At 37.3% G+C, this 18,497-nt stretch overlaps 1 protein-coding gene across 3 annotated transcripts in view; it reads left to right on the top strand.

Annotated features, from left to right (window-relative positions):
• The window catches only part of NEBL (nebulette), a 341,920-nt gene that overhangs the window by 270,091 nt on the left and 53,332 nt on the right, over positions 1-18,497 (top strand). Inside the window, exons 8-13 of one of the 3 annotated variants that reach the window (XM_032425495.1) lie at positions 2,300-2,413; positions 4,071-4,172; positions 8,198-8,302; positions 10,007-10,114; positions 15,109-15,219; positions 16,975-17,085. The exons of the other annotated variants lie outside the window; for them this stretch is intronic. Coding sequence (XP_032281386.1) covers positions 2,300-2,413; positions 4,071-4,172; positions 8,198-8,302; positions 10,007-10,114; positions 15,109-15,219; positions 16,975-17,085 — 651 coding nt within the window. The remainder of the gene's footprint in view (positions 1-2,299; positions 2,414-4,070; positions 4,173-8,197; positions 8,303-10,006; positions 10,115-15,108; positions 15,220-16,974; positions 17,086-18,497) is intronic. 3 annotated transcript variants of the gene reach the window in all.

Raw genomic sequence — 18,497 nt, 5'->3', positions numbered from 1 at the left:
CAACCTCAGGAAGGAACCCCTCCTACCTCATGGACTTCTGAAAAGCCATCATCCACCCACATTGTGATGACTTCTTTTTCCTCTACTCATTACACCAAGCCTGTGTTGAGTTCCTACTGTGAGGTAGGATGAGTCTTCACAATGTGGATGGATGATGGTTTTTCAAAAACATACCTTCACTTGGGAAGAACAAATGCCGGGTTTCAGAGCGGGTGAGAATGTGTCAGGTTAATTTCCAAGTTCTACCCGCTCTGTGTTGTGTGCAGACAGTAGGACAGGCTCTCGGTTCTCAGAGAGGATATAAACCTATTTCTTGCCACTTAGCTAATAAGTAACTAAGACACTTATGGTGGCTGGGGTTGGAGAATTTGAATAACTGAAGGAAAACGTGATGCAAGCCAAGACTGCATAGCTGAATTGGTTGATGGGTAAATAGCTACCAGCTGAGCATGTTCAGGGCACCCAGGCCATCAGTTAGAATGTTTTACTCAGTAAGTGGAGAGTGTTAGCCTATCTGGCTGAGTCAAGAGTGCCATTCAAGTAGAAGTCAGTTAAGAGAGTCTTCTCTCATTGTCAAGTAAATACCCTTTAGGCACTAAAAACCTGGAGAGACAAAAGCACAGATTAAAATATGGTGAAGAGTGCCCTTAGCAGAAGGATGTGGAGAGTGCAAAGGGAATGGAATTGTGTATTTAGGGGAGGACCAGGTAGGGAAAGCCTTGGCTATGGAAAGTAGTGAATGAGGTCCAAATTAATTTCGTTGGCGATATTCCTGATTACAAGACATAAAATATTTTTTTTTTTTTTTTACAAAATCAGATTTTTTTCTTGTTTTATAGAGTCCTTCCCAAACTATTAGAATAAATGAGGTTTTGCTTGAATTTGTAAGACAATGTGAAAATCAGAAAGCTATTATTAGCAGTTAGAACCGCAACAGGGGGCACCTGAGTGGCTCAGTCGTTAAGGCTCTGCCTTCAGCTCAGGTCATGATCCTGGGGTCCTGGAATCGAGCCCCACATCAGGCTCCCTGCTCAGCAGGAAGCCTGCTTCTCCCTCTCCCACTCCCTCTGCTTGTGTTCCCTCTCTCGCTGTCAAAAAAAAAAAAAAAAAAAAGAAAAGAAAATCTTAAAAAAAAAAGAACCTCAACAGAAAATATGTCCTGTAAACCATGTTGGAATCTTTTCCAAATGTATTTCCCCCCAAGATTTTCACTAGCTATCTTCCTCCCACAGGTATCTGACATGTGTCCTTGAGGAAGACATCACCCAATATACACTCGATTAAAATAGATAATGTGAGCCATTCCCAAATTGCTTCTTAATAAAAATTACTTCGAGGCAGGGCTTTAAGATGTATGAATAAAGGTGCATTATGAGAATCCTGTAAGGACACAAAATATGATGAGAATTGTAATAGTGTAGAACTATGACAAGAGAACAAAATAGTTCTGCTTTTGAGGTCTGTGCATCCCTTCCTGGAGACAGGCATCCAACGAGGTGTGAGATTTGAGTAACTAGTTTTTTTGTTTTTGTTTTTGTTTTTGGTAAAGAATTTGTATCTGTATTTCAGATAGTTATCATAACCTACATTCACATATTTCTCTATCCATAGAGAATTATATAGTTCTGTAGAATGAGTGGATAATCCTTTCTTGGATTGCCCTAAGACTACTTTAAAAAGGAGAAAAAATAATTCAGAGTGCATGTTACAGATAGTTTGCTGCTGAATACAACTGCAGAGAGCTGAAGCAGAGGAATAAAAATTGACATTAAATAGACCCAGGACATTTCAGAAAATGTAATCCCTAAAAATGAATTTTTGAACAAATGGGAAATGATGAGAAAAAACCGTAGTCCAAACCATGTCCTGTATTTGGAATAATTCCCTCAGGAAAATTCATATTCAAATGCTGGGGCTCAGGTTCCATTTTCTAAATGTGATAGACTTTCATTCATTTGTGGTCTCAATTTCTAATTCATCATAGATTATAAGAGTGCAGAAATGGAAACTGACATTTAAAAATCCTGAGATATTAGTGTATAATTCTTGTTAATAGGATTTGAGTTCATGCCTAATTGCATTTATGATCAATGTTCAAGTAGAGATGGTTTTTCCATAAAAAAATTTTTTATGCCTAATTAAGCTTTACCAGGGGAAAAATACCACGAATTTAAACTTTTCTACCATTCGTTTTTAAGGTAGCTTTTATCTGATCTAATTAAAAATCAGCTGTGTCATTCTGAAAGTTTAAAGATACATGTGCTATTTAATTTACCCTGTTTTTTTTCTTTTATGGCAGATTAAATACAAAGAAAAATTTGATAATGAAATGAAGGTTAAGAAACATCATTACAATCCTCTTGAAAATGCTTCTTTTAGGCAAAGTCAGCTTGCCACCGCACTGGTGAGCGATGTAAGTTACTTTGTACCTCATGTCTTGTGATTCATAGAAAATTATTTTCAATATCTTTTGATTCTTGTTTTTTCAGAATCCGAGTGTATTGCAATAACTTATACTTAATCAAGATCATGTAGTTTCCAAGTAATTTTAATTGAAAACCCTGAAGCATATTTTCCTGAAGCCTTTTGAGAAACATGTATTATTGTAAGTTACTATTAATGGTTACTGATTGCTATTTAGTTAATAAGTAAGAATAGTATTGCTAATAAAACTAGTATATGTGATCAAGAGTAGAAATAGATTACAGAGTTTTACAAAAAAAGTAGTGTGTAGTATCTTAAATTAGTGGTTGTGACAATAGTTAACTCATGTAATTATACCCAGGAAATTGGGCTTCGGTAAAGTACAACCTAGTACATGGTAGTTTATAATAAAGAAAATTTCAGAAATTGCACTTGTAATGGCTTATGGCTTCTTTCCTATCCCTTATGTAAATGCTGTGAAATACTTCTTCACAGATTTGGTTTCGTCCTATGTTTTAAAAAAATAATCAAGTTTCACTTTACAAGAAAAGATGCCTTAAATTTTTATTAGAATTAGGCAGAATGTAAAAACAGAAACGGGGAAAAATGGACCACTTTGCTATTGTTGAAGGGCGTAGGGAGTACCTTTACATGTATTAAGATGAAGAACTGTTGAACTGTTGCTTTGTTAGATCCCTTAAACCTTTCAACTCCTGCCAGGTGGTTGGGACTGAGCATACCTTACTTTCACTGATGTTTAGTAGGTATTGTTTTTTGTGTGCCTTAACTCACTTGTATTTGTTACCAACAGTTGAAATGGGTCTTTTGGGATCACTGGGAATATCAGAATGGTTTCCTTTTCTTATTTGTTTTTATCCTGTGTGTGTGTGTGTGTGTGTGTGTGTGTGTGTGTATGTAAAAGTGTAAAGCAAATAGATTTGGAATACACTTAAAGGAACCTAGAGCATAGTGCTTGGAAGCACGAGGTTTAGAATCAGATTGGTTGGATTTGGATCCTGTTCTACCTCCTAATACTATACCTGCATCTTTCTGTGCCTCAGTTTACATATCTGTAAAATGGAGATACTTAAAGTACCTCTCCACTCGGGTCGTTGTGGAGATTAAATATGTGCTACGTGTCTACGTGTAAAGTGGTTTGATCACACAATACGTGATCAAATATTTTGTATTAATATTTTAATATGATGAGTACTAATATTATTATATTTTCAAAAGAGTTGGTAAAAAAAGAAAAAGGTCTATAAGGCAACAGGATGAAAAACACCAAAAACCCTTGAAATTGCTCCAAAGCGTAATTAAAATAAGGTAGTAATTTCTAAAGAATAAAGTTGCTAATCTTTTTGTTTTGAAAACAGAATGTCTATTAAAATTACTTGATTCTCTGAACACCAGCCTTTTAAAATATGTAAACAATAAAAGCAATTATCAAAATACGTTCAAGTCCCCAGAAGTAACTTTTTTACTCATTCAGTAGTGAATGAGCACCATCTAGTGGCTACTTGGAAATTCGCCTGTTAATTTACCACTAAACGGTACTTTATGATGTATTAAAAATAATGATGGCGATAATGCAAAAGCACCTTTTCTTCTCCTAGATGGTATTTTGTTCCATGTTATTTTCATAGGTGAAGTACAAGAAAGACATTCAAAGTATGCACGAGCCAGTCTCAGATCTCCCAAACCTGTTTTTAGACCAGGCTTTGAAAACCAGCAAAATGCTCAGCCGAGTAAGTTTGTTGGATGGCAACTAGAGATGCCGTGTGTCTCCACGGAGCCGGGATGCCTGCAGTGCTCCTGAGCGCACCTCCTTCCTTCCAGGGCGCCACGCCTCCCTGGATGACTAACTCATTGGAAAGTAGTGGCCAGCTTGCTTAAATCCCACCAAAGCTGTCGCTTTACAAAGGGGGTTCTTGCTAGCTCTTTAACATCTCTTGAATGCAAACTTTCTTGTTGAACACCTACGCTTCAAAGTGCATGGACAAGAGTTCTTTCTTTCTTCTTCCCAGTGAGATTGAAGCCACTTGAAGGTCAGGCTTAAATCAAGGATCTTTTATTTTACGCAGGTTAGAGCAGAGTGTCTGATACTAGGCCCCGGTAACATACAAAATTGTCTTAGTCTAATTTGTATTTTCCCTGAAAATAAATCCTACGTTACATTGACACTCTACTTTTAGTCTTGTGAGGGTTTCCACATTTTCTTCAGAGCAATTAGGGGGAGCCAGTGTTTTTTTCATGTCCTAATGAAAGTATTTGTGCACACTGCCAAGTGGTCGTTCCATCAGACCTCACCTCCTAGCTGCTGGAGCGTGCGGACCCTGACTTCGCCGGTTCTCAAACTGATGGCCCCGGCTCACCTGTTCCCCATTGCCGACGTCTCAGAATGGCCCACGGTGATGATGAACTGTAATTTGACCTCGAGTTTTTTCTGCACCTATTTTAATAATTACAGGCTCACTCACTCGATCAAAATTATGCAGATGTATTGAATATCTGCTTTGGGCCAGGTACGATCAGATGGAAAATTCTGTTGGGAAAGGAATCTGAAAACAATTGTCTTCAGGAGATATGCTCACAGTCCTGGATTAAAAAAAAAAAATCTGTAGTCCAGACCTGATTCCCAAACTATTGAATAATGAGATACAGCTTCAATTCAGGTTTAAAAATGTCTACCTTTGGCTTTGATGTGTTGGAACTTCTGTTCATTATTTTGTAATCCTCCTTTCTCCAACGATGTCATCCTTCTTGAAATGGATTACGTGTGTAAATAATTCATACTCACAGAGATTTTAAAATTAATTAACTGACTTTTATCCCTGGTCTTGGGAAGAAAAGCAGTCTGTCATTCTTGCTGTCTGTTGGGCAGGCAAGGAGGCATAGAGGACTATCAGGTGCAGAATTAGATTCAGGTCCGGCACACTTCGTTCACGCTTCGTGCCATTTCAAGTCTCATCCTCCCACTTCTGCACACATTTCTCTGCTCCTCGAGTGGCCCTTTTAGGTTCACGTTTTCCTCTATGATTCATAGGGATATTTCTAAAAGTCGGTACGTTTCTATTCTCAGAGTCTGCTGCTTTCTTCACTTTTAGTCTTTGCCATCCCATTTTGATCACTGAGTGGCATCTGCCCTTGACTATTCTCCATCCATACTTGAGTTAAATTTCCTGAGGACATGAGGATTTGTGCACAAATAAGACAGTAAAAATATCATGGTGGTAATTTAAAAATTTGGTAGCTGGAAGAATACATGCCACTCCTAGGCAATATTTTCTTCAAGAATATTGACCTTTGTTTTATATGGCGAAAAAAATCACAGCTTAATATAAATTGTTCCTATCACCACTTCAGCAGAGAAATTTAGCAAAGTCATATATTACATTTATTGTATATACCATTTTAAAAGTTTAAATTTGGTTCAGGTGGTGCTTTTGCCTAGATTATAGATTTTTTTCCTCCATAGAAAAATTGTGACTGAATAATTACTTCATGGGAGAGAAAGTTTAAGACTCAAATATGTTACGCGGAATGTCTGTTTATAAAAGTTGTATGATAATACATTGGCTAAAATTTATTGTACATTAGAATTGCCCTCTTTTAGATTTTAATGTGGGGAGAATTGGAATCTTGCTGATTTATAAAGGCAACTTAATTTTAGCAAAAGATTGAATAAGAAAGTGCTTAATAGACATTCTGCCAAAATTAGTTGTCAGTTGGTTATAAATGGCTGTTTTTTTAAAGACCTGTAAATGTCTTTGGTATAAATCACCATTTTTTTTTAACACATAGTGTGTAGAGTAAAATTAATCCTTTTGAGTTTGAATAGCTGTACTAACTAAAGTTTTGAAGGACCATTTCCCCCTGGAAAATAGAGCTCTAGTAGCTTTCGATTTCTTTTATAACTTTGCATAAATGGAAAAATATGTATTGCATGTTACTCTGTGTCGTTCCCACTAGGAGGCAACAGAGACTATTACATAAGGAACAGCAGGTCTTGAAAATTCTTTTGCAGATCTTCCTTCAAACACGTTTTGTTTGTTTTTTGTTTTTTAAATAAGAGTTTCTGAAATTCTCTGTCACTAAAATAGATCATTGGGGACAGTATTTATTGACCTTTCCTTAGTCTATATCCATTATTGCAGACATAATATCCTAGGCTTTACTAGTTCTGGATTTTAACTTGGTATGGAGTATATTCTAGTGTGTTATGTTCAATTCATGATTATTTTATTTGCATATTATAAACTAACTTTTAAGTAAATTATAAAGTCTCTAAGTATACTGTTATTCTTTGAGATTATTTATTTATTTTTTCTAATTAGCACAGGAGCCAAAATTTAGAGCTCATTCTCTTCTTTTTTTTTTTTTTTTAAAGATTTTATTTATTTATTTGAGAGAGAGAGAATGAGAGAGAGCACATGAGAGGGGGGAGGGTCAGAGGGAGAAGCAGACTCCCTGCCGAGCAGGGAGCCCGATGTGGGACTCGATCCAGGGACTCCAGGATCATGACCTGAGCCGAAGGCAGTCGCTTAACCAACTGAGCCACCCAGGTGCCCTCGTTCTCTTCTTGACAGATGTACTACGGGAACACTTTCATGAGCTTCCTGGGGTGTTTTACTCCCTCACTTTATTCTGGCTAGAGTTTTGGGGGACACACGTCTTAGTGCTCTAATCACCCAGAAGTGCCTCTGGGGACTGACGCTGTGTCCCCATGGAACAGCCGTTTTCGTGTGCATCCATCCTTCCCATCCCTGGCTCTGGCCTTCTTCTTGGTTCACTCTCAGATCCCTGGAGCAGCGACCCGAATGTCAGCTCTGTTCTGGCCAGCTCTTTCCCACTCCCTTTCAAAATGCGGCTTACTTCTTACGTCCTACAACATTGCCATTTTCCCTGAAATCCTCACTGCTGAACGAGCAACCAGCTTTAGCTGAAGTCTCGGAAGCCTTGAGTCTTTGAGAGTTACCATTTACCTCTAGAAGTCTTTTCCAAATAAGGTGAAATGACAAAGTGTCCGGTCTCCAATGAAAGAAATTACAAAGCAATTTTTGTTTCATCGCGGCCTGTTGTATTTGGTGTCCCATGGTTGCCAGATTTGGCATCTCTTCCAAATTCACCACTTTGTCTGTGTCTCTAAATAATAGTCTTAATCCAATTTCTTCACCTTAAAAATTCAACGAACTATACCCAGACTCTTCTATTTCTCTTTCAGGTACCTCCTACCCTCCCTTTTTAGGAAAATTAGTTGAATTATTTCTCACTCTCTTATTTTCCTTATGACCCGTCAGTCTTCCTCAAGGCTGAACCCTCATGCACAACTTCTTTCCTTTCCTGCCTCCAGCTTTCCTTTGTTCTGTTCTTTCTTCTTTTCTTTCCTTCTCTTCTTGTAGGCACTATCAAACACATTTCTGTTCTAGGATAAGCCTGGACAAATCGCCTTTATTTTGCCCACCTTGCTTGTTCACTTTAGTCCCATCACTGGCTTTTCCATTGCCACTCCCCAGCGTCTTTTATGTTGTTTTGACAGCTAATTGTCCCCTGCTTCTCTAGGGTGTCTCATATTGACCACCTAGAGCTGCTGGTCTATGGTGCATTGCCCGTTTCACTCAGTGGCAGTAATCTACAAGAGCAGCCCACTGCAATGGGACTTGATAGCTTTGCAGCTCTTGTTGGCTTGTATTTTTCAGTTTGCATTCCTAAGTAATGGTTGTTCTAATTCGTCTCTTTTATTCTGAATTTATGTTCATGTTCTCTGTTTCAGCGAGAGTATAGAAAGCTTTTTGAGGAAAACAAAGGAATGTATCATTTTGACGCGGATGCTCCTGAACACCTGCACCATAAAGGCAATGCCACGCTCCAGAGTCAGGTGTGCGCCCTTCCTGTCTGGACCCTTTAGCCACTCACTGCCATGCACCTCCACTGAGAAGGTGCGGCTGCTGAATAGAATGTACCTCCTGAGAAAGTGAACATCGCTTCAGAAAATCTCAGACACTACTCTCTATATGACTGGGGTGGGAAAGCTGGAACCATGTTTCAGTGTAAAAGCATTTCATAAAATAAGTTATTCCACACAATTTTAAACTTATGATATATCAATTAATTAAACGATGACCAAATCTCATGAGGATTTCAGTTTTTATAGTGCACTCATTTGTTATCGTGAGCTGTGAAATTAATTTTCCAGGTGCGAAATTTATTAGAATTTCTCAGATCAGTTAGAAGTGTTATTAAAAATTACCTTACATTAATTAATGTTTCTTTCAACTATAAAATTCTATGTATTCCCTGAAAGAAATAAAAAAAAAAATCTTCCCTTTAGAGGTGTTACCTATACATTTTTTTATTCTGAGTTTCAGTAGTTGCAAAAGATGTCATTCCAGAATCTATTAAGATATAATTTTACATCATTCCATTAAATGTATCCTGTGGAACATAAATTCCTTAATGATTTGATACCCACCTTCATTAAAAAAAAAACAAATTGGCTCTCCTTTAAAGTTTGGAAACGTACATTTTTTTTCCTCTTTGTATTCTTATTTTTATTTAATTTTTCCCACAAAGTTTTATCCTGGCATATGTTATTACATATCCTAGTATGTTACTACACTTCAGACACTTTCATTGATCACTCTATCATACTTCTCTGAAACAAAAACAGGCCCACAAATAGGAATTTAAAAACCTGTTACATTTCCTGCTACCACAAAGTTCTAAGTATTGAAAAACTGCTTGTGGATTTAATCATCATTAAAACTACTATTATTATATAATTTAAGAAACAATTTCAAAAAATTATTTACACATAAGAATTTTAATGAAAATACATTTCTGAATGAAATGAATCATGATCAAAACTTTTCTGTCAATTTAATTTTAAAAGGTATATTGCTAAGAAAAGCCGATCACTCTGACAGCTTACATATAATTCTAGTTTCTCTTATTAGGAGATAGAAAATATCGATCATTTTATAAACTAAAATAAGATGGAGATTGGTTGTAATTGAAATAAATAATTCATGATATGATATTATTAAATAATGCAGGGCAAAACTGAAAACAATCACATAAAAGCTCTCTGTATTACCCAATGTCTATGGAAGAAGTCGGCAGTCCCAGAGAACACTGTCTTCCCTTTGATAGGAAGACAGAGAATCACACCTATGTTTTCTTCCTTGTTCATGATTTACTGATTGACATTCAAAGCCATCACAGGGATCTCTCTCTTTCTCTGTCTCTGTCTCTATGTATATATGTGTATACCATGAGCATATACATATTAACCCCAAATATGAGATATAGCTATATATCGCAGCTATTTACTTCATCCAAGTCCTAGAACTACATTTCGTAGTTATAAATTATTTTTAGTCCTTAAATATTTTTATATATTACCTGTTTACTTTTTTTGTATGTCATTTACCACAGGGAACCCAGTGACCAACCCAAATGGCCAGAATAATATGATATTAGAAACTAGGATGATTAATTTTGGATATATTTATTTTACTTTGCTCTATTTGCATAAAGGCTTATGAGCTTTATGTGCTTTTTATACTTTTTTTCAATGAAGGTTAAATACAAAGAAGAGTATGAGAAAAATAAGGGAAAATCAATGCTTGAATTTGTTGAGACACCCTCATATCAAGCTTCAAAGGAAGCTCAGAAGATGCAGAGTGAGGTGAGTCCCTTTGATTTGTTATGAACTCTTTTTTTTTTTAAGTTTATTTATTTTTAAGTAATCTCTACACCCAACTTGGGGCTCCACCTCACGACCTTGAGATCAAGAGTCACATGCTCTCCCAACTGAGCCAACCAGGTGCCCCTGTTATCAACTGTTTGATGCATTTTTGATGTTTTATCATTTGAAAGGAACTAGTAAAATAATTCAGAATGTTGAGTGGGTCTAGAGGAAAGCACACTGCCCAGGAAGATGGGGGAATCCCCATTCTAGATCCGGCATCTCGTCTGGGTCACTGAGATTCTGTGGCCCTTAGTTTTTCTCATTTGGCAAATACAATATCAGGCCAGGTGAGCTCTTAACCGCCCTTTCACATTCTATGATTATAAAGTTGACACTTTCAGGTTGTGTCCATATAAATCTATGATGAGTAGAAAGAAAATGAAGAGCTGGTTGCTTTATTTACCTTTTATTTTTCAGTGACAATAGAACTAACATTTATTAAATACTTCCTCTGTGCTAAGCAGTGTGCTAAAGGCTTTATATATGTCAGCTCATTTAATCCCCTCAAGGTAATGATGCTAGGTGTGCATATCCCTAAATTGATAATCATCCACTGAAATTAATTGTCTTATCTGAAATCACATATCCAGTAAATGCCAATGATTTAGGACCTGGTCAAGTCATGAGTGATTCTCTTTTCTCTGTTCACTTATTTAGTTGATTGCCCCCACGTCCCCCCACCCCCTCCAGACAGTGACATGGAAGTTTTAAAATATCAAGAGAAGAGAGCAGTTAAGATTTTTTTGTGTATATGCACTTTGTGTTCTACTTAAAATGATGCTGAACCACATCCAGATATTCCCCAAATGGTTTTGCTCTGTCCTAGTGAGATTTCTTCTGTTCTTTTTTTCCCTACATTTTTTCGGACCAGACACCAGACACAGAAGGTTTACTCTGCAGCCAACATCCAGATTCTGTGGGTACACCAAGTTATTACTTCAAAGGGACAGAAATAGCAGACAGCAGTATCAACCGATTACGGCCCCAGGCCAAGTGTGCTCGGTGGGCACCATCTTTTCTGTTCTCCAATAACAACACCCAAACAGAGAGAAATGAAAACTTCTGGACAATGAAACTCTCCTAGGAATTTTGAAAACAACATATGTGCTATTTGTTGCTATTTATGCTGCTGTGTGTAGTAATTCATCTTCTCAGGGAAAGGGCACTCAGACATTACTGTGGCTTGTTGAATTGTCCAAGTTGTTTAATTTCTTCTTCAAGCAAGAAAGGAGAAAATTACTTGTATTTTTCATATCTCATAGCTTCTTAAGCCAATAGAGAGGAGTTTAATCAAGAAATTGGTGAATATTTTGATGAAATTAGCTGTTTGTTTTAACTGAATTGGCAGAGACGTAAATTTGGTCATAGTTCAGAAGCCCGACAACAACTTATGTTTAATGGGATAACTTTTACGGGACTATCTTTGTCTTAGTCAGTTTTGGCCGTTATTAACCAAGTATCACAGACTGGGTGGCTTAAACAACAGAAATTTATATCTTACAGTTCTGGAGGCTGGAAGTCTGAGCTCAGGATGCCAGCAGGTCAGGGTTCTGGTGAGACTGTCTTTAGGGTGCCTTCTTGCTCTCTTCTTGCTGTGTCTTCACATGGTGGAGAGTAGAGAGGGGAGGCGTGTTCTCTCCCGAAGTGTTTGAGCGCATTAACCCCATTATGAGGGCTCCACCCTCATGACCTCATCTATCCTAATCTCTTTCCAAAGGCCCCACCTCCAAATGCATCCATCACATTGAGGGTGGGCTGGGGTTTCCACATGTAGATTTTGGGGTTACACCGACATTCAGTCCATATCACCTTTTCTGTGTTTCGAGAATAGTATGTAAAGTACTGCGCTGTTACTGGAAGGCAACCTCTGGGTTGAGCATCCAGGTTGAGCCTCCAGAGCCTGTGGCCTGTGTTAGTTCTCACCTCGCTCTCCTCCTGGTCCCCCAGCTCTCACTGATAGTCATGCCTCGTCCTTTAAGGAGAAGACCAGCACCTTCAGAGTGGGCTTTCTGTGTTCTTCCTGTCAGCCCCAGGCTATTATTATTTAGGTGTTTGTGCTACATCTTCTTGTCTTACTCACAGTGGGAAATGTTACCCTGTTTTCCTCTCCTTGATCCTCTCCGTATTTTCTCTTCTGAAGACCCCCTTTTCCCTCTCCTTTCTCCCCATGGCTATAGTACTCAAACTCTCTGTGGATAAGTCTCAGGGAAGCATGTTGGGAATGCACATCCCCATGCTGCTGCCTCAGGAGGTCCTTCATGAGTCTGGCAGTGGAGCCTGGGAATCGTATTTAACAACATCCCAGGAACTTCTGATGTTGGTGGTCCCACGAACATACTTTGAGAAACACGGACGCATTGAAGAAAACAAATCGTCCCCTAACTTAAAGTCATAAAAACCAGATGGATTTAAAAAAACAAGCAAACCCAAAATATACAGATAATCTGCTTCTCAGAGATTCAGTGGCGAAGTAGACCAAGTTGTTTTTCTTTATATGAAATGCTCAGTTGATTTTTTTTTTTTCTATTGGGGGTAGATCCTCAAAAGAGAGAGATTCCCCAAGAGCAAATTTCACTATACAGATGACAGGGACTTTAAAGATAGCTTCTGTACTGAAAAAGTGCTATTGTTCTATGTAGGCATGTTTCCTTGTGCCGATCTTGGAAGTCTGATAACTAGCCCTTTGCTTTTACCATTGCTATGGCTACATGGTACAAAAGGAAAATAAAATATTGACAACTGAAAAAAAAAAAAAACCCACCCCAAATCAGTTCCTTCTGATTGGCTGTTTTGATATCAAGTGCAAACAGCTTTAGTAATACATTTATTACATGCTATGGAATTCACTTACATCGGGGGCTATGTGGGCCTTTTGTTAATATTGGCTTTCAATTTTTTCTATTCTGATATCCGCTATTGTCGCTAGGGGGAAATTATCCTTTGCAGAGGCTGAGACATGTTTTCCCTTTAATTATAGCCACTGGCTATTAGACTTTTAAGCTCAGCAGTTATAGTTCTGCTCAGCAGAGTTTGAGGAGAGAGAAATCTTTCAGTAGAAAATATCTTTAGACAAAATTTATGCTCCAAATGCTAGAAACATAAAATATCTAAAACTCTTAGACTAAGGATGATGTGAAAGATGCCTTTAAATGTAGGGCCAATGAAGTGGACACAAAGAGAACTGTCTGGCTTACAGATGGCTTTTATTCCTACGAGGTAAGCTTGACAATGAGCTTCTTGAGCCTTCTCTGGGTAAAGCTAAGTGTTTATGATGTCGGGAATAGCCTATAATTATGCTTCTCTCACTTTTCTTCAAATGCCAGATATAGGTTTAATCAGTGTGTTTTCTAGAAGGAGTCTCTAAATCTGGCTTTGAAAAGAAAGTTCTTTGTCTTCTGTTTCATAAAAAGCGTACTAAAGGTTTTTTTGTTTTTTTCGCCCAGTCATGTATTGGCCAGTTCCAGTCATTATCAACCTTCTTTAATGACTTATTTCAGCAAAATAAGTTTTTAATAGGAGAAGGGCTTTTTGTAGTGAATTATCTGAAATAAATAAATATACCCAAATTTTTATTTTTGCTTTTTTAAAAATACATTTTTGGCTTGGAAATGCCCTAGATTCAGCCTTATAACCATATAATTTCAGTTAGTTCCACATAAAGAAGAGGGTGATTTCTCAGTGTTCTTTGGGAATATCTATAGTTCCTTTAACTCAGAATGTTCTCAGTGCAATTTCTTAATAATCACTTTGTTAAATTTTAGTGTTTCCAGGACATCTATTATGACCTTTTTAAAATTAAATTAAATTAATTAAATTAAATTAAATTAAATTAAATTAAATTAAATTTTTTTGTGGCTCTTCACAGATCATTTGTTAAATAGTTATATGTGACATAAATGTAGGGGAGGCAACAACAAGCCTCTCTTATCGTCCCTCATGATTTGGGAGAATTTCTTTAAACAATTACCTATCTCTGTAATAAGTATATTATGAACCTGGAAATGGCCTTTCGTTTTGCATTAATAACAGTCTCATGCAGAATTTATTTTTATCGTTTTTGTGATGGAATTTGAATAAAATACTTAGTTGGTAAAATATTGGCTTTTGTGTGTCTGGTAAATATCCTACATGGATGGAGATCTTTGTTATTTAGAGAGACTATCTTTTAGTCCTAAAGTGCGAGTTGCCATTGGTTTTCAAATCTGTAGTTCAAATGCTGGAATTGAGGGAATCTTAGCCCAAGGGTGGCCGAGAATGTCAAAAGGGAGGTGGGGGTGTGAATGTCCACCCTCCACAATCACTGCCTCCCCTTTCCATTCCTTGCTGTGAACTCCTACCTAGAGAACAATTTATCAGATTGAAGATAAGACTCCTCACAGTGTAACCTAATTCACAGATGGTAGAGAAATAGTCTCAGTGCCAAAATCATTAAAGGAAAATGTGCTCCAGCCTCCATTACATTTAAGAGATGGTCTTTGCCACATTCACAAAAGGCTAACAGTGAAAGGGGTGATGGGAACCTCAACATTTAGGCTACTGTGCTTTGAATGGCTTTCCATGCAGCCAGATTTTCTTCTGGTGGATGGATCCACTCCCTTTAGAATGAACCAGTCCGGTGATTCTCAAATAACCAACTTTACTGGCTTTCCTCTCCAATCCGGCTGGGGTCAAACAATGACAGACTGTAAGGTGTTAAGCAGCCTCACTCCGGGTGCTTTCCCAGAGGCGGTTGGTACTTGATGATTCTGCTTTTGTTTGGTAGAATTCTAAAATTTATGGTAAAGTTGGAGTGATTTTCTTGTGGCTATGAAGATTCTGAGGTGGTAGAATTATATAAGACAAGCCTCAGTTTTGTTCTGGGAACTCTTGTTCTAATACTTTTCCAACAGTGACGAATATTTTCTAAATTTCAAATTATGCGGTCTTAACAGAAAGTTTACAGAGAGGATTTTGAGAAGGAGATTAAAGGAAGGTCATCACTGGATTTAGACAAGACTCCAGAATTTTTACATGTAAAGTACATCACCAGCCTTCTGAAAGAGGTAGGATCTTGTGATTTACTATTAAATATTGTGAAAGAAAACTAAAGAAGTGACCCAGGAAATATTTACTCCAAAATTCCCTACTAACTGTTTGAGATGTTAATCCATTCCTCTTTCTCTCACTTTGACCTTTATTAACAGAGTTTTTAATTTCATTAAAAATAGGAAAGTGTGTGTTAACACTTCCATTTAAAGTTGGAGGAAGAAATCACCTAGAGTTTCTGGAAAAACTTGAAAAATATTCTGATTTTGTGTTTGTACCTCAAAAGCTCTATAAATAGTTTTATAGCAGTTAGTTTTTTTTTTTAAATTTTGAATAAAGGGCTCACAAAACTATGATTAAACATCTTTTAATTCATTATAGAAAGGCCTAATTTTAAAAAAGGAACTCTCAGTGACTTAATGAAATTATAACTTTTCTAAGTATACACATTTAGCTTTAAATTGTCTTTGCAGTTTTTACTTTGTTATGGTTTTTACACTTATATTGCCATTCAGAATGTTCAAAGTATTGTTTTATACTTTCATTTAATTTGATCCCCCCAATTGCCCTTTGACATTGGTAGAAAAAGTATTTTTATTTTCATTTTGCCTGTGTGTGTGGAAATCAAGGCTCAGTTACTTAAAGTCTTTTGAAGGTCCCATGACCAAATAAGTGAAGGAATTCCAACTTTCATCCAGGTTATTTGACTCCAGAGCTCTTTCCAAAATTACATTCAGGTCATTACAATTTCTTGTAGGCTGTTTTTTTTTTTTTTTTTTTTAAAGATTTTATTTATTTATTTGAGAGAGAGAGAATGAGAGACAGAGAGCATGAGAGGGAAGAGGGTCAGAGGGAGAAGCAGACTCCCTGCCGAGCAGGGAGCCCGATGCGGGACTCGATCCCGGGACTCCAGGATCATGACCTGAGCCGAAGGCAGTTGCTTAACCAACTGAGCCACCCAGGCGCCCCTCTTGTAGGCTATTAGTTAAGCAGAGCAGTAGCTAATTTAATTATAATGGACAAAGAGAAAATAACATCAAATGAACCCTAGAATTTACTGGAACATGACTTCTTATTATTAAAGGAAGCCTCATCTTTTATCTGGCAAGTTAGTCATAAGTGCAACTCAGTTGAATTGGATCAAGATATATGTTGTTTTCATAATGCATTTAGTAGGAAAAAAAAGAAATTCATTAGCAGAACAAAAACCTCAAGTTATATATAAGTATTAGGAGAGACATTTGGATCTACTTAAAATATAATATTAAAATAGATGACATTCAAACTATGTATTATCAATCTGTAGGAAATTACTTGGTTTTATGAATCTGAATAAAGTGGATTTTTTTTTTAACTTTGGCTACATCAATCCTTTTGATTTTGTAATTTTCAACTATGATCTTTTGGTGATTCATATTTTATAGACAGCTTTCAAAGAAATACTTCAAATAATTAATAAGAAGCATCCATTCCTAAGATCTTCCTCACCACTTAAAAGGAAGACATCTTTTTAAAATATGGCACCAATATGGACCAAAATGGAAGACGGGATGAAAGGGAAAATCCTGATAAAATTGGAAACCATGCTAAACATGACTAAAAGAGAAAATAGAGTCTCTGTAGAAAATTAGGAGCGTAAATACTCAGGAGTCTGATTCATTCCTCTCTAGAAATATTTTCTCCTTTCTGTGGTCTCTAGAAAGCATGTGACATGGTATATCAGTTAAAGGGTGTCCCAGGAAATTTTGAACTGTAATGTTCTTGTCTCATAGAAGGAATATAAGAAAGATTTGGAAAATGAAATAAAAGGCAAAGGAATGGAACTTAACTCAGACGTTCTTGATATTCAAAGAGCAAAACGTGCATCCGAAATGGCTAGTGAGGTGAGTATATATTTTTAGCAACTGAGAATGTATGAAGTTTCAGCTGACTTCCTTGTCTGTAAATCTTTCTCAAAGATTTATATACATTCCATAACTTTAATGTGCAAGATGATGATAAGTAGCTATGTCCTAGCAGTCATTTCCCAGTCAAGGAATTAAAGAAAAATAAAATAAAATAAAAAAGATGTTCACCATCTGCTTTCCATGTGGTATGAGAAAAATTGACCGTTTCCCTGTGTAGAGAAAAATGTATATAATAAACCAGAATAATTGTAGGAGATTCAAGTTGATTTTTTAAGGAAGTGAAAGGCAGAGGATTGGGAATGTGTGTTGTCGAGCTCTGTCAGTTACTGCAGTGCGGTTCACATGCTCTCCTGCTCTCCACCCAGCGGAACCCCCAGCCCTTGCCTTGGCTGCTCAGTGAGCCCACATAAAGCTCTTTATGAAGCGAGAGTGATCGTTGCTTACTTTACATGGCACTTGTGGAAAGGAATGAAATGCCTGTGAGGTGCTCTCAGTCCTTTCATCCGTGTGTTATGTCATTCCTTTGGTATCAGATAATGGCTCTGCGCTTTGAGGAGAGTCTAGCTGAACTAAGCAATGAGAAATGTAAAGTTGTGTCCCCATAGGTTCATAAACTGAGGTGATGGTGATGACAGTGACCCTATTAGTCAGGCTGCAGATGATAGGAACCCAACTCAAACTGGGTGAAGGAACAAAGGGAATATTTTGGCTTATGAATAGAGAAGTCCAAAGTCAAGTTTCCTTCAAGTTGGAATTCAAATGAAGTCTGTCTTCCTTCTTCACTCAGCTCTGTTATCTTCTCTATTGCTTCAACCTTGGGAGGCCATCTCCAAGTGATGGCCCCTCCTAACAGTAGGATAATTCCTATCTGTGCCAGTAATCCCAGTGGGAAGTGAGCATCTGTTTCTTACAATTACAGTTAAAGTTCTAGGATTGAATCTCACTGGATCAGCTTCTATCCTGTGTCTACTCCCACCCTGATCATTGTGTCTGGGGCCAGAGGAATGTAATCTGCTGATGATCTGGTATGGTTCTCATGGTCACTCATTTGTTTAGTTAACTTCTTTGGTAATTTAATTGCATTCTAAGTATAAAAAATTCAAGGGGCGCCTGGGTGGCTCAGTCAGTTAAGTGTCTGCCTTCAGTTCAGGTCATGATCCCGGGGTCCTGGGATCAAGCCTCACATCGGCCTCCTGCTCAGTGGGAAGCCTGCTTCTCCCTCTCCCTGACCCCTGCTCATGCTCTCTCTCTCTCAATCTCAAATAAATAAATAAAAAATCTTTAAAAAAAGATTCAAAATTGTTATGTGTTTAAAAAAAATTTACAATCATCTTTGGCTATATCCGTGTTCTTTAAATAAATTAAAGCATTAAAAGCCACTATGATGT

The sequence above is a fragment of the Phoca vitulina genome, unplaced genomic scaffold (assembly GCF_004348235.1).
Source record: "Phoca vitulina isolate PV1807 unplaced genomic scaffold, GSC_HSeal_1.0 scaffold33, whole genome shotgun sequence".
Taxonomy (NCBI): domain Eukaryota; kingdom Metazoa; phylum Chordata; class Mammalia; order Carnivora; family Phocidae; genus Phoca; species Phoca vitulina.
Note: the sequence above shows the minus strand (reverse complement) of the source record. Positions and strands in the feature narration are given on the sequence as shown.